The sequence below is a fragment of the Gallus gallus genome, chromosome 1 (genome assembly GCF_016699485.2).
Source record: "Gallus gallus isolate bGalGal1 chromosome 1, bGalGal1.mat.broiler.GRCg7b, whole genome shotgun sequence".
Lineage (NCBI taxonomy): Eukaryota > Metazoa > Chordata > Aves > Galliformes > Phasianidae > Gallus > Gallus gallus.
In genome coordinates, this window is record NC_052532.1 from 59148906 (window position 1) to 59165823 (window position 16918).

General features: G+C 40.4%; 1 protein-coding gene across 11 annotated transcripts in view; it reads right to left on the minus strand.

Annotated features, from left to right (window-relative positions):
• The window catches only part of BICD1 (BICD cargo adaptor 1), a 193494-nt gene that overhangs the window by 22352 nt on the left and 154224 nt on the right, over window positions 1–16918 (minus strand). For 3 of the 11 annotated variants that reach the window (XM_004937892.5, XM_004937885.5, XM_004937888.5), the window contains exons 6-7: window positions 10968–11119; window positions 4361–4568 (exon numbers count right to left, since the gene is read on the minus strand). In XM_004937892.5, the coding sequence (XP_004937949.1) occupies window positions 4361–4568; window positions 10968–11119 (360 nt within the window). Of the gene's footprint in view, window positions 1–3101; window positions 3293–4250; window positions 4569–9811; window positions 9886–10967; window positions 11120–16918 lie in introns of those variants that run through there. The other 8 variants (XM_015287190.4, XM_040702526.2, XM_004937883.5 and 5 more) reach the window with 5 other exon arrangements.

Sequence of the window (16918 nt, forward strand, 5' to 3'; positions counted from 1 at the left end):
CTTTTTATAACTTGTTCTTTTCTTGAAGAAGTCAAGAGAAGCATATTTCATTTTTCTGACTGTTAGATAATAGGAGGTATCTACTGACTTTGTTTTCAAGCCCTGTATATGAAAATTTGGAAGGATTTTGAATGCAACTGCAATGAAAGGTCATTTTTAATTCAGTGTTACACAATGCCAAAACCAGCCTTTGTCTTTCTTTATGCCCTGAATTCTTCAGGTAATCGTGAAAAAAGCAATGTGCAAAAGTAGGCTGGAATTCTGTTGGACAAATACAGGCTGGATCTGTCTATCAGAAGAATAAAGATTTTGATGTGTAAAAATACATGTTAATAACAGAAGGGAAAAAGAAATGCACAGCAAAACTATATGCATACCATTACCTAGGGTATTACCTAGAGGAAACAAAGTGTGATACTTCGGAAATGGATGAGTGATATATTTAGCCACAGTGGTTAGGAGCCATTAATTCAATTAGAAGACCCAGATAAGGTCATACTGCCACAGCTTGATGTCAGATGGACACACATGCTGATTAAAAGTTGAGGGAAGTCAAGGGGAAATCAAATAAGAAATTACTCTCTTAAAAGGCCCTTAGTTTAGCTTCATTAGTGAGTTTTCATGCCAGGATCTTCCTCTGAAGAAAGCAGCATTCTAGCTCTTGGTCTCCATCAAATGCATTCCCAGCTACAGCCTCTCGGTCCTACAGTACTGGGAGCTAATGAAAGGATAGCAAATCACACATATCATGTGGATGTAATCTTCAGAAGATGGAAACCTTTCATGACTTTAAAAGCAAAACTGAAAACCAACAGATTTAGTTTTGGCCTGATTCATTCTTACTCCACTCCTAGTGTATGAGATTGGACATGATTCTTTTGCCATCTCTGTGATGAAGAAGAATCATAGAACAGCCTGAGCTGGAAGGCACTCATAAGGATCATTGAGTCCAACTCCTGGCTCCAGACAGGACCACTCAAAAACCAGACCATTTGTTCTAAAGCACTGTCCAGTTGCTTCTTGTACTCTGGCAAGCTCAGTGCCATAGAACACCTGCCCAAGAAGGTGGATGTTGTTACACTGTTTGTTTGTTTTACTGCATATATAATTCAGAAAAATAAATTCTCTGTTGGAGGCAGGCATTTTAAACATTCCCTAAAGGCAGCAGAGTACCATCTTTTACTGTTCCTTTTACTTTCAGGAAAAAAAGATAACCAGACAGATCGCATAAAATCCTACTTAGCGTCTTATTCCTTTGGTTTGTTAATAACCTTCCAGGAACTGGCAAGACTGATGCTGATCCTCAACCTGATTCTGACATGGGCTCTGCTGAGAATGGAATTGGAGTGCTCAAACAAAATCACTGGTTTGAACCTGTCAGGCCCACAGGATGCCTGGCTCAGATCAAACCCATGTGATGGAATACAGTTTTGACAAATGCATTCAGAAAGTTGACTGTTTTATGATCATAAGAGAAACTGTGACATAAATCAGTAGCACTGTGTCAAGCCTTTATACTTAAAAAGATGTACCTAAGGTGTCAGATGAGACTCTAAACAAAAATATTTTCTAGGCAATTCTACTTCTCAAGCTGCTTTATCCCTTGGGCTCTGTTATCACAAGAAGTCAGAGACTGTGCCAGTGTTTCTCAATCTGTGGCCTGTGAATCTGTGACGCTCTCTGAGATATTAGATGGTGGTCCACAAAAATGGGGACAAAAAATTTAATCCATAAAGAAAGTCAGGACCTAGAGTTCCATACTCAAAGATTACATATTTTGCTATGTAATGTAAAATGGATATATTTATTACTAATACTAACAACAAATTAATACTAAATAAATTAAACTAATACTAACAGTAATTTTCTTATCTGTTGAGCAGTCTTCTTTTTAAACCATTGCTTCTTCTAACCATCAAAGAGCAGATCTGATACAGAGGTCACGTCTTCACACAAAGGTCATCAAGTCCCTGGATTAAACACTGTTTCTCCTTGGCTTGATGGTCTCTTGTAAATTGTACATTAGAAGTACAATTACAACTAGAGGTCTTGTAAAGTGTATGGTAGAAGATTGCCATTTGAGGGTCTACTTCCTTCCACTTCCTCACAAAAGCTCTGTACCTTTTATTTTACAAATTTTAAAGTCTTTGGTTTTTCTTACCCACCCTTTTCCTCACAGGAGCCAGCTCTTCAATTTACTTATTGCAACACTCCTTAGCAGAAATACTAACTGCAGTTTGACACTAGTCCTTATAAGTGTTACGAGTGTTACTTGCATGGCACTACTCAAAGGTGGTATGATACTGATGGCACTGAGATATAATGTACTGTAGGGTATTGCTCAGCTTTCTGGAATACATATTTACTTTAGCAGAAAGTACTTCATGGATTTTAGCTTTTACATATTCTACTTCTGCTTTTTGTGTATAAGAAATCTCAAAACTCTAAATGAAAAAGGTGTGCATAGTTGCAGGCTAGAAGTTCTGCACAAGCACAGAAGAAAAGTAGTTATTACTTTGTCAGGAGAAAGATGTCACAACCTTTGAAATGGCATTCAGTTCATATTTCCTTTCTGCACATTGTTCTAAGCAGATACTACTGTTTAGCAGGAAACAAAGAGCAAAAGCTTCCTGCGAAGATAACACTTCACAACTCAGTTTATATAAACTAAATTGTCTGAGTTTGACATTACACCTTAGAAAAACCTGATTGAATACTTCAGTGTGAGCAGGAGATGGACAACGCCGGCAACTCCATCATCAGTCCTCACCCCTCTGACTTCTCTATCCTGTTTGGTCTGAGTCTCCTTTGATGACTATCAACATAGTCAAGCACCACCTAAGCACAGGGGTGCAGCCTCTGTGGATACCAGCAGGAATGCACCCATGTATTCCACAGTGGGACTTCCCCCACTGCATTTGGAACCAGTTTGGGCCACAGCTGGCAGAATGTCAGCTCCTGCTACAGGTGACACAGGAGAAGACATTTTGCTGTTCAGGTCGCAAGAAGGTACCCAAATTAGATTGCATCTGCAGTGCTGGGAGGGTCCCCTGCTCTGCTAACCACTCAGCACCACATGCACCCAAGGAAAAAATGTTTACCTGGTGTGGCCACGGTTAACCTTTTTTCCTTGCTGAGACGGTGCCCATGGATGAATTCACTCATGGAAGGGGGACCCCTCAGAAGATATGATTCTGTGGAGGCGGGATGAGGGGGGGCTCTTAATAATTTCTGGAGGTAGGTCCCTGAAGTCCTGGGATGGCTCTGATCACAAAGGGAAGGTGAGAATAGTCTTGCAGAAGATCCAAGAAAAATACATATGGAAACAAAAGAGTTTTACTTTAATTACCTTTCAAAGCCTCACGAATGACAATATTGTGTTAATTTGCTTAAAAGGTAAAAACCAACTACTGTTGCCACCCCGTGTCATTTCCATGGCAGAGCACCTTGCCTGCACTGGAAATCATATTAGGGGAGGAGGAGATGAGGTTGATTTATATCTCAGCATCCCAGAGTTGATCTGTACAAGGTCCCCAGCATGTTCTCTTATTTTTGCATTGTGACTAGAACATATAAGAAAAAGGAACGATTATCTAGGACTTCTCTAGCAGTCCTTTTTGTCTTCAGAACCATGGAGATCCCCACAGCTATAGAGCTTTGGCAGGACAGTCACAAGACAAGACGAGAACTCACTGTTTAAACAGCAAAATATTTGCATTAGGCTATGAACGTCAGCCATCCCCCTTCAAAAGGTTGCTTGCTCCTATGCAGAAAAATTGATCAGAGTGAACACATCCATATTCTTTTTGCATTGATGAAGAGCAAGTGAGCATCAGAGCTTAACAAAGAGATGCAACTTCCTTTGTGTTAAGCACTGAAATGCTCATACAGAACAATCATTTTAGATTTCAGATGCTCATTATGGAAAATCTTAAGGGAAACTTAAGGAAGAGTTGTTAAAGAAAATACATTTACACTAATATTAAAGACACACAAGATGCACCGAGACACCAACAGAATATAATGCAAAACACTGCATTAAGAAGGAGGAAATAACATTGTGAGTAGGTGGACCAGAACCACATGTTGCCAGGCTTTGAATTCCGTATTCATATGTTCCCCACCTCCTTCTCCCCAATCAAAGTATAAAAAAGAAAAGAAAACCAAAAATATAATGTTTACAATTCAGTGAACGACTTTAATGAAAGTCTGGACACTGCACTGTACTATAAAGATCGCTGCATGCATACCTTTTCCTCTGAGTGCCACTGCTGACCAGTAAGTTTGGTTGCTGTGGGCCCTGACTATGCAGGAGGAAAGTGTCTATGGTTGGCACGGTGGCTGATGCCTCCTCACTTACTTTAGGGCTGCCGATCTTGCTCTTTCCAAGCTTGCCTTTGCTGCGTCGGGACTGCTCATGGTCGAACTCTAAATCCTCCAATCGTTGGGTAAGGGCAAGTTTTTGCTGGATAGCCATGCGCAATAGAGAGTTTAGGGTCTTCTTCTCATCCTCTGCAGCTGCCAGCTGCCTTTGCATCTCATCCAGCTGTGTGACGTACTCATCACACCTGGGAAAACAAACAAGGCAGAAATCTGGGGAACTGATCCAAGAACCAACCCTACAAGAGATCGTAATTCTAGACATCAGTTACATCAGGGGCAGATTCAGATCCAAGCTTTTGCTGAAACAAATTCTGGAAGCAGAGAGCCTGAATTCTTGTCCTGCTGAACAAATTTGGACTTGGACCTGAATGCCAGTACTTCTCACTCGGCACTAAAACCTGTGTCTATAATAATAATGATGACAATATAATAGGTTTCTAATCCGTAAACTAAACATTGGATCTCTGAGACAGATCTTGAAACAAAACCACCTTCCTTATAATTTTGTTAGCATTTAGGATCAAATCCAGTTTAGTCCTGCTTTAAACACTGATTCAATAAAATGAATAGGAAGAGCAAGGCATTTTAGAATGGTCTTAGTGACCTTTTGAAGAGAACAGTCACAATTCATTAAAATTAGAAACATCTAATCAGTAACAATGGTAGATGTATGCCATAAATGAAATAGCTAGCAACACTGTCTGATCATCAGACATTTGTGGCAATATCTAAGGACTTTTCATATGAAATAATGCAGCTTTCATCAAATCTCCTCCCCATGTTACCTGTGTAAATCCAAATAGCTTTGCTGTGTAATTACCACAACACACTGGATGAGGATTGAACTTTATAATTACCATTCACAGAAAATAAGGAAAGAAAATCATGTTAGTTTCACTTCTCAGAATGTGTGAACCAATAAACTTCTTGAATTATTGCAAATGGGGTGATTAAATTATTATTATTATTATTTTTAATTTTAAACTTCTTGGGAAACAGAGATAAAGCATAAGCAAAACTTCACATTTTTCTTTCTCACACGCACACGTGCATGGCACTCTCCTTTTGAATAACTTAGGCGCTTTAACTGGAAGAAAAATAGTTATGCCAGCCAGTTGCAACTCTAGTTTCAGTATTACCTTTCTCCTACAGGACATTAACAAGCATGACTGTCTGTATTTAAGCCCTGAGGAGGAGAGATATTTCTAAAACACTGGTTGACTCCAAGTGCACTTGCATATCTACTTCTGTTGCAGGCTATGAGATATTTACTGATGTCTTGGCCAGTGTTGTTGACAGAAACATTAGAATGAAACAAGCATTCTGGAAATTAAATTCATTTGAAATAGGAATTACTATAATGTCTGAGCTATCAGAGTTTTAAAGATTCATTCTTGTAAACAGATGGATCCCATATCAATCTTTCATTCTCTCCTGCTTTCCTCTATTTCAAGAGGACACTTCTTTTCAAATACATTTTCTGTTGAGAATTAACATAAAGAAGTGACATCTGCAGCAACACCTGTAGCACTGTGCCACTGGAGGAAAAAATTGCTTTGCTTTAGGATGCCCAGAAGACAATCTTCTTTTTGGAAGAGGACTGTTCTTTTCTCAGGCCTCAGGATGTTCTTGTATCTAGAAATCTGCTTTGCAAAACAGCATAACTTAACAGTTAACATAACCTCCATGAATGTGGATACTACTGAAGCAGACTTAGACAAACCTGCTAAGACTTCTTAACAGGATGACCCTAGAAACCTGGATGAGCTAAATGCTGTTAGCTGGCCTTACGTTCAAGATAAAAACAATTCCGTAAATACAACATTTTCTAATTGTTCTCATTAACTGTATGCCCTTTCTAGAAGTCTCCCCATAATAGCAATCCAGCATTCTTGGCAGTTCACTGCAGTGTTTGGGTGGTTCCAGTCATCTGACCTCCACCACGACTCGAAGTTTCCTATTATTTTGCCCAAACGTGGGCCACTGTCTCTGTGTCGGTTGCTCAAGAGTACATATTTTTTGAGAAACAACATTCAGAAAGGGTAAACCAAAATCAAACAAGTAAAAGCCATAATTAACTTCAGAAACCACTGAATTAACAGCCTGAGATCTCCTCAAAGCCTGCAGCAACAAAGGTTATTCCATATAGTGGGAGGTAGCTACTGCCTGCAGCAATGGCATTTCCTTGCAATAAAATAATCCCTGCTATGTTTGAGTAAGGGATAAAAATAGAAATGTTTCCAATTTAAAAAGAAAAAACTTTACATGTCCATATTGCCTTTTGCCCACATATAAACATTAGTGAAGTCTCACAACATACAGAGAAAGAAAAAGCTAAAAGCTATTAAGAGAAATGACTTTGACACGGTGCAGAGCACTGCAGAGCAGGCAGGGCTCCAGGGCTCTGGATGGTCCTTTTAAAAGAGCTCAAGAAATAGTGAATAACAGAAATTACATTACATCCTCCTACACAGAATCATAGAACAGTTTGGGTTAGAACAGACCTTAGAGATCAACCTGTTTCAACCCCTCTGCCATGGGCAAGGACACCTCCCACTAGACCAGGTTGCTCAAAGCCCCATCCAGCCTGGCCTTGAACACCTCCAGGGAGGGGTCACCCACATCAGAGCTCTTTCCCAGTTTGACTTTTGTCCTGTGATGGGTGTAAAATGCAAGTGACTAGTAAATAACATTGTTGTCTTGTGTGCTTGTCAACTTATCATGGGCACAAAAGTTAAGATTTCATCTGTTTCTCCCTTCTTTAGTCTCAGAAAGGAAGCAGACAAATGCATAAACCTGGTTATTTTGTATGAACTAACATGAGGAATACAAATCAAATATCGAGTCAGGCCTAGGCATAATTTAGGTCACATAAATCTTAGTGGAGCTTGAACTAAACCCAGAGACACTGTCAATGACATCTCTCTGTTCTACCAATCTAAGCATAATTCTCTTCTGCTCATAAATGCTTTCTCCTCCAGGATAGCTCTAGGATCTGTCCATACTTCCTAGTCCATCTCTTAAGCACATGTTTTCTCTTATAGTAAATCATAAGAAAATGGACATGATGGACAGAGAATAAAATCAGTGCATGCAGCATCAGGAGTGTGACAACATCACAAACAGTATTTCTTGCACTCTCCTTAAGAGAATCTATATTTAAGATGGGAAAGCAGATTTATGTGGGGACTTGGTAAAATTAGATTACTGATTCCCTCCCGACAGGAGGGGCAGGAAAGACTCACACAATTTTTCTGTTCTGGGTCTATCAGAAACAGCACAGGCCATAGGCAGACAGAAGCTGGGAGTCTGATGGGCAGCACATCGCCCACACACCAAGTGAGAATTTAAAGTCTGCTCTGCCAACCCCATGCAACCCACCTGCACACAGCTACAGCAGATGACTTCTCCAGCAGAATTTGCAGTAGCAGGGCTAATGCACCATTAAAGTGCACCAACAGAAGTGTTGCTGTGGAAGACACCCCATCAGTGGACTCTACTGCATGCCCCCAAAACTGCATCACAGGTAAAAAGACATTGACTTTAAAAACCAAAATCTTTATGATGCCTGAAAGTGAACGGTTATGGTGTAACATCAGCTGTTCTTCTCAGCTCAGATAAATTTTCTTTCTCCAGTTAATTTCACCATCTCAACCTTCTCCAGATCTCTAAGCTTTCCAAATAGATTACGAAAAGGGCCTAGAAAACTGAGCCTCTTTCACCTGTAAGTCTGTTAAATTTTTGTGGTTTCAAGACCCAAGAGTGTATGAGGAAAAGGGAGCTTGAACTGTGGTGAGGCCACATCCTTGGCAGCTCTGATGTAAATTCAGAAAGGGATAAAGGCTAATGAAGACAGAAAGAGGAAGATGTACAGATCAGGACCACAGAGACTTTGGATTAGGAAACAAACAATCCAGGCAAATAAAAGGATCAAAAGTAGAGGTACATGTTGGACAGAAGGACTTTGGACTTGAGGAAGAGCAGAACTGAAGAAAGTACTTAGGGAATGGAAGAATATACAAGTATCAGGGAAAATCACAGAAAAACGAAGGCTCCTGCCTTCTGCATAGATGAGCTCTGGAAAAAACTAATCTTTGTTATTCAAATCAGAACCATTTGTGCTATGCTGCCCTTATAACGTGGCATGAACTTTATTCAGTGCATGTGATGAAGAAAGAGTGAAATTCAGCACCAGAATGAACATCCATTCGGGAGTCAAATGAACAGAAAGGAAGGGGAAGAGAAGGGGTATTGATCAATCAAGCAGCATATACAATCATTTTCAGATCTATAATACAACTCTACCCTCAGAGGAATGTTCTCCCTACAGCAAAAATTGAGAAGTAAGTACTATGTGATGTAAGATTACCGTGGAAACAACTGTTCTACTTAACAAGACTAAACAACTGTTTTTTGAGTTTGTTTGTTTTTTAAATGAATGTTGTTATTTTATCAAATGTTACTGCATGGAGAATCTTATCTTCCTCTATTTCCAAACAGATTTATCTTCTTGAATGGATATCTACAGTATATCATGGCTTTGTCATTTAAACAGATGCTATTCCAAATGAAGTATTCAGAATGAGCCAATGATGTGAACATTTAGATAAATTGATTTTGTTACGAGGTTGAAAATATTACAGGGTAGGGAATGAAAAGTAATATTTTATAGAAAAATCTATAGGATCCCACTGATGTGCAATATTTTTCAGTGAGTGATTAACTTTTCATCACTACCCCTAGAAAACACTGTGCAAAAGTTACGATCTCAAGGGCAGAGATAAATTCCATAGGCTATGCAGTGCGTTTTCAATCACAACTGCATGGAGTTGACAAACAGCAGTAGATAATTTGTGTGAGCTTTTTCTTTACTAATGTTAGACACCTATAAAGGGGAAACTGGTAACTCAGCAAGTCACTCAGATTCCCTTTATAGTTTGTAGAAGAGAAACAGAAGTTTCATTGCAGCCTACATAAGACATTTAGAATAGGCATCTAGATGGATGGCACCATTTAAGCTTAATCATCATAGAAAATAAGACACTGTCTCCTGCCAGCTTTAGGATATGAGTGTTCTGTCCAGCAAAAGTGTTCAGTCAGGATGCCCAAATGGACTAAAAAGCATTCAGCACACCAATAGCCTAACATCCCCTTTAAGTAACAACTTTTAAATCCTTCCAAACTTGTTTTATCTTGCAGCTTAATGATTTAGGTTCAACATAAGTCCCTTGTTTGCTTTACACTCAAGATGCCATCTCTCTCCTCAGGGCTTAGCAGCCCTCCAGGTAGTCTTACAGAGTTAGTACATTTGTATAACTCCTAGAATAATGAGTTTGTAAATAAAGATCAACAAATGTATTTTTAAAACACACAAAACTTTGCTTTCCTGAAGACAATCTCTAGATGTCAATGAAATGAACAGAGCTACCTTGGTTCACTTCACCTGATGAGTTGGTTCTTCATTTCCATTATGGCACTACACGTACTCTTCCAACGATGAACCTATGATGAATTTGTACACAGCACCAAAGTCATGGCATGCAAATGGCCCCTCCTCCATTTTTCCATCTCTCCTAGATGCTGCTGCTACTGTCATTAAGCAACAAAGGACCAAAAAAGGCTGGAAGAGGTGAGATGGCACCTATATACTACAAGAGAGCACTGGGGAGATGTTGGCATGAGGCATGAAGTCTTATTGCGTACAGACTAAAGCTCAAGCAAGAAATCTGCATTGCATTTAATCATAAGAGGGAAAAAAATCATGATGTAAACAGAAAAATTTCCCAAGGTTACTACTATCTCATTTGTGTGTTAAGAATCTTTTGATGGAATCACTGGGTCTTCAAAAACAAATTATTTGTAGGTAATTTTTACAAAGCAGCTAAAACCAAAAGCTCTTCTGAGTGTGGTAGAATGAAAGAAGAGAGATGATTAATTACTGCCCTGCCAGGAGGAACTACGCTACAGAAGATAAGTGAAACTTTGATCCTGTGAAGGAGAAGTTAATAAATTGAATAATACAGCTGGAGAAAATAAGAACTCATGCTGGAATGTGAAATTGCAATGGCCTTACAATTATTAGTGCTGGATTACAGCACAGGCTGGTTGATGAAATAGATTTTTCCAGTGGTAAGTAATAAATCTCATGATAATGAAAACACAGGATTCTAAAGATCATCATTATCCATACGATAGCTTTACACGACCAAATCATGGCATACTTCTGAATATGAGTATCAGCCACATAAATCTACTGTTTGATTTCCACTTAAAAAAGCCCTATAAATGCAAATAGACTGCAGACTGATATTGGCATTTGTAACACTTTGCTCAAGGCTGCATTGACATTGCTCTTCTCCAGCACTATTTTCAAAGACATGCTTCTCAGTGTCACTTGAAAGCTTGCAAGTTTTTCACAGTGTGCACTGTAAGACTCGTTCACCTTCATCCAGCAAATCCCTGACCTTGCAGAAAATGATTTCTGTTTCTCCTCCTAAGCACCCAACATACACAGCTAAGTCTGCTCCCACTTAGCACACTTACTTTTACAATGTTGAGGCAGACGGTGAAATCACTTCCCTTACCTGGTTGCAAACATTGCTCTCAAGGATGAGAAGGTTGCCGCATCCTCCTTCAAAGCCTTCAGTTCATTTCGTAGTTTGGTCATGGTTTCAGTCACCATAGCTTTTTCATTTTCGTATTTATTCTTCAGATTGGCTAACGCCACTTCAGCTGTCTGAAAACAGACAAGGATATTTGCTTATCACACAGACATCAGATAACAGCTAAAATGGTGCCCTTTCATGCTGTCTTTAAGTTGTACTCCAGGCGTGTCCAATCTGTGATCCATGGCCTGCACCTGGCCAGCCCCTGCCCCACACCATCACGGCAGTGGCTCTTCCCCACCAAGAGGCCCAGCCCAGCCCCAGGCACACACCCACTGCTCAGCAACAACCAAATATTGGTGTGTGATGGGCTCTGTCTGGGCTGAAACCAGAACAAGGAGAAGGCACAGTGCAGCACTAACTCAAGTTACGGCAAATAATTTTATGCATTTTGATACATTGGCTAAACACCGTTCTGTGAACAGCAAGCAAAATGCAGCCATGCTTTCCATTTTGACAGAAGAATTTGAGAATAGGTTTCAAGAGTGCTGAAAAAAATATCAAAGTTTTGGTATATTTGTGACTGTTTTCAGGTGACATAAACACATTACCTGCAAATTTTCAAATGGAATGAACCGAGTTGCAATCAGATGCTCGTCTCAAAGAAAAATCTGATCGTGTCTCTCTACTCAACTTTTATAAGCCTGATCCCACCAGAGAAAGATATCCCTCACTTCACAGTCAAAACTTGTTCACGTCTTCGCTTTTTGGCATTATATACATTTATGAACAACTATTTTTAAGGAAGAGTAAAATTTCATCAAAAATCTCCTATGAGCGCCTTGAGAACTCACTAAGAATTACTACCTTCAAACCAGACCGATGTATGAGTTTCAGAAAAACTAAGTCAAACATCCCACTAGTTCCATGCTCATCTTGCTTTTTTTTTCCCCCAATGTTTTAGTAAAAAAATATCTAAAAAAATAACTTTTCTTAGTTATATACATTAACTACATTACATATTTGATATGTGGCCCAAGACAATTCCTCTTCAATCAATGAGGCCCAGGCATCTTGAAAGGTTGGACACCCATGTTGAATTCCATGAAGCCAGGGAAAGCAGAAAGCAGTTGAAGGGACAAAGCCAGTCCTAATGAGCTGGCTATAACTTGAAACCTTAAATTTCTGTGCAAAACCACACAGTCATATGCTGAGGACTCAGGCAAGTGAACAAGTATCTGCAGCTTGAGGAGTTGCTACCACATATCTAGGCTGCAGTAAGCCACTAAGTGTGTCTGACCATGCTGCAAAGGCGTGTTAGACTCAGCCTTGGTTGCTGAGGGCTGGACTGATGCAGTTTTCTTCATGCACCCTGCCACAGATCTCCTTGCATGAGGTGACTGCTAGAATGTGGCAGGTTGTATTTTGTCCAAGCACTGGCAATACCTACTGTTGTGCAAAACTACATTATTTTGGCAGCCCTAGTAACTACAAAGAAGAGAAAAGAAAGGATGAATCAGAATTTTCATTCAAAAGTAAAGCAAGGATTTGTAGCCACCTATTCCTTTATTTCTCGGCTTCCTTCCTTCTTTCTTTTTTTTTTTCCCTGTTTCCTCCAATAATTTGCTTTATTTTACTGCCTTACTGCTTATAAATTGTATTTGTTTTATATTTGCAAGAGTTGAATTTTTCGTTGAACTAATGAACTTTAGTATCATTTTGAAGTTATCCAAAATACACACTTGGATACAGACTTTATACCTACTGCTGCTGTGAGACAGTTTAAATTACCACCATTGAATGACATGAAGAAAAAACGTTTCCATTGCCTTTAGCAGGGGTGGGGGGGGTTATCATTATTTTTTCACTATATTTAGTGCAGAATAAGTTGTAGCATTTCAGCAATTACTTTCCCCTATTGCTCTCGTGAGCCATTAGAAGGGGAGAGGATTGTAGAACAGCATTATTCTAAAGCAGCAAGCAAGGGAACGTGAAAATAGATGCTAATGATGGAACAGTTGGAAACCTATTTTAATGCCAGTTTTCTGGAACTTGCTGGATTTGTCACTGACAACATCTCTTAACAAAATATTAATGTCTGCTGAAACACAGTAATTTGCACTTGGGGAAATGGCACAGTTTCAGGTGGCAGCACCAGAATTTTACCTTTTTTTCCACAATTGTGTACTCAACAATAAAGTTATCCCCACTTTCAAACTAGTTTACCTTGAGAGATTTTTAAAAATCCCTAGCAACTACCTGTTATTGTACAGGTGTTTGCTGAATGCTTTTCCATGTCAGATTTGAAATCCTCAACAACTGATTAAAAAAATAACAAACTAAAAACCCAACAACAACAACAAAACAAAACACGCAGAGAATTATTCAAATAAATGTAGCTTTATCAACTTTGGTGACATATGGTTTGGTATAATGCAGGATGCTTGACACCACCCTGTGCCTTGTTAGGACAAAGCAGAAATCATCAACTTTCTGTGTTTTCAGGCACGAGTGAAAATGTACGTGTAAACTAACACAGAGAAGAAAGATTAATAATGTTTAATAAAGCTTCTTTTTTGAAGGCAAATCTAGACATAGTGAGTCAAGGGACAAATTCCTACTTAACAAGCATGATTAAATCAGATTTACTTACGAATCTTCAGGTCACTAATGAGGCAGCAGTGATTCATGAGAGCAGAGCTAGGATTTATAGGTCATACTGAGTTTGTCCCCAGAGCTGGAATTCAGAGGTGTTTGCTCTGCAAGAGAAATCCAGCGTACTGTCCATTGTATATGACAGTTCAAATACAGAATTAACGTAAAGATTTTTCCTTTGCTTAGGAATGAAAATGAGTTAAAGATATGTGCTGTTCCACCTAATGTGAGACTTCTCAAAAAAAAATGCGTTTAACTATTTCAGCATTGGGAATACATATTCCCTGTAAACCCAGTAGTTCCACATATCATGGAAACTGTGTGCAAGTACTAGACTGAAATAGTTAAAGGCAATCAGTCCCCTTCCATCTTGATCTTCCAGTTACTCTTCACAACCAAAATTCTCTCCCTGCCCCAGTAGAGACTGAAGGTGAAAATATCCTGTACCAGAGAATTTCATGTAGAGCATCTCCTCCATGTCTGTCTTCTGCCTGGGTAGGCTCATATAGCAAAAGAAAGTTTCAGTGACCACAGTCCAAACGACCTGTTTGCTCTGGCTATTTTGCCTACAGAAGTGAGCTGGAGTTCATTGAATTCAAGAAAGCATTGCAGTTCCAAAGCTGGCAATATTTAATCATTGTCTTTGGTCTGAAACTTTTAGTAAAACATGATCTCAGTATTTTGAAGTGGGAAAGGATGAAGCTAATAAATGACTTCTACTTTTCCTGTAGGCTATCAACAATTTTCTATCCAGTACCTTTCTTGGGGCTACAGGGCAGAAAAATTATTTTCCAGGTGTTCGAAACTTGTGAAAGTGTATTTTTCCATCATTAATGCCTTAAAGTAATTGAATTATAATAAAAAATGAAAGCATGTAGAATATGACAAAATTCACATTTCATCATAAAACTACAAAAACTTCAACGGTTTTTTCTCTTTGTTAACTATTTCAAAAAGCTCATTATGCACTCCTTATATGTACCAGACAAGCTCTCAGCATTCTCTGCAGGCTGCCAAGAGTCTCCCTTCTGCAAGTCTCCTAAGTGAAGAACCAATGGCACAAGTTCAGTATCAGCAGAGTAAACAAAACTAAGAAGAATGTGTTTTTAATAGGCAAGATAAAGAAAGGGGAAAAAGGCAGGGAGGGATTCTGCTAGAGACACGCAGCCAGGGCCAACAGAGCAGAAGGGCATCGCTTTCATGCAATGCTCATCTCCCTCCATCAGTCCTTGCAAGAGCTGGGGGGCTCCAGACTGTGCACATCTCAGGTTACCCAGAGCACATCGGTTTGGGACCTGGATGCTGACCAAAGCTGACTGCTATCAGACTCCTCGGCTCTAGGGATGCAAGGTAGCTAAGTCAATCTATATTGGCTAGCTGCCACTGAAAGAATAATTACCCAGCTTTTCCCCAACCGTACCTTTTGCACACTGGATGGTTTTCTTCTCTGCTCACTGTGAGTCAGTTCAGGGAGCCAAGCAGGCAGAAAATGATCCTGATGTACCTCAGAGCACAGATGAGGAGAGAAAAGGCAGTTGGATCCCCTCTTTCAGAAGTACCCAAGCATGTGGTTCCCTCCACTGCACTGCTAGGCTGTGCCATGGACAGCATGCCCAGGAATATAGTGAACTGAAGCCACAGCTTCATGTTGCGCTTCCTCCAGCAGCAACTCTAGCCTAAAATTGTTTGCTCTTCCTCACTGACAATCTCCAAGACTGCATCTGCTGAATCACGTGGCTGTGCCAAGAACCAGTTCTGGAGAATAATCCAGGCTCTTAAAAAACTGAGGAATGTGCTCTGAAAGTGAGGATGAGGCAAAAAAAAGGTGTGTGTGTACAAGCAAGGGGTGCCAGAAGGAAGCAGGCACCCAGGGCCCGACTTTACTTTTAACTACTCTTTCTGAAGAGCTGTTACAAGTAAGCAGTTACAAGCAAGATGAGAATCCAGAGAAGCCAACACAGCCTCACCAAGGACAGACCACACCTGACCAATCTGGTGGCCTTCTATGATAGAGTGACAGCATCAACGGACCAAGGAAAGGCAACTAATGTCAGCTACCTGGACTTCTATAAGGCCTTTGACATGGTCCTATGCCACATCCTTATTTCTAAATTGGAAAGATACGAATTTAAAGGGTGGAGTATTCAGTGGATAATGAATCACTTAGATAGTTGCAGCCACGGGGTTGTGGTCAGAAGTTCTCTGCCTAGGTGGAAGCTAGTCACAAGTCCTCCCAGAGGTCCACCTTGGGACTGGTGCTCTTCAGTGCCTTTATCAATGACCTAGACAGTGGGATTGAGTACATTCTCTGCAAGCTTGTGGACAACACCACACTGAGTAGTGCGGTTGATACAATAGAACAAAGAGATGCCATCCAGAGGGATCAGATCAGGCTTGAAAAGTGTGCCCGGAAGAATCTAATGAGATTCAACAAGGCCCAAGCGTTGCACTTGGGTTGTGGCAATCCCAGATATACGTACAGAATGGGAGAAAAACCTCACTGAGAGCAGTCCTGCAGAGAAGGACTTCAGGTCTCTGGTGGGCAAAAAGCTGGGCACGAGCCTGCAGCGTGTGTGCAGCCCAGAAGGCAAAATGTATCCTGGGCTGTATCAAAAGAAGGGTGGCCAGCAGAGAGAGGGAGGTGATTGTCCCCTTCTACTCTGACCTTGTGAGGGTCCATCTGCAGTGCTGAGCCCAGGCCTGGGGCCTCCAGCACAAGAAGGAAGCAGAGCTGTTGGAGCACGTCCAGAGAGGGGCCATGAAGATGATCACAGGCTGGAGAACTTCTCCTATGAAGAAAGGCTAAGGGAGCTGGGCTTGTTCAGTCTGGAGAAGAGAAGGCTCCAGGAGGATCTCACTGTAGCCTTCCAGTACTTAAAAGGAGCTTCTAATCAGGAGGGAGACTGACTTTTTACATGGTCTGCTATTGACAGAACAAGGGGGAAAGGTTTTAAACTAAAAGAGAACAGATTTAGATTAGGTGTTAGGGGGAAATTTTCCACTCAAAGGATGGTTAGGCACTGGCACAGGCTGCCCAGAGAAGCTGCAGATGCCCCATCCTTAGGGACATTCAAGCAAAGTTGGATGGGGCCCTTGGCAGGCTGATCTAGTGCCAGATCCAGGGCTGCTCACAACAGTGGCGCTGAAGCTAGATGATCTTCAAGGTCCTTTTGAAGCCCTTCTATGATTCTAAAGCACTTGGTTTTAAGTGTTGTTAACTACAAAGATGCATCAGACAAATTAGAGAACTTTTCTCCGCACCAAAACGCAATGTC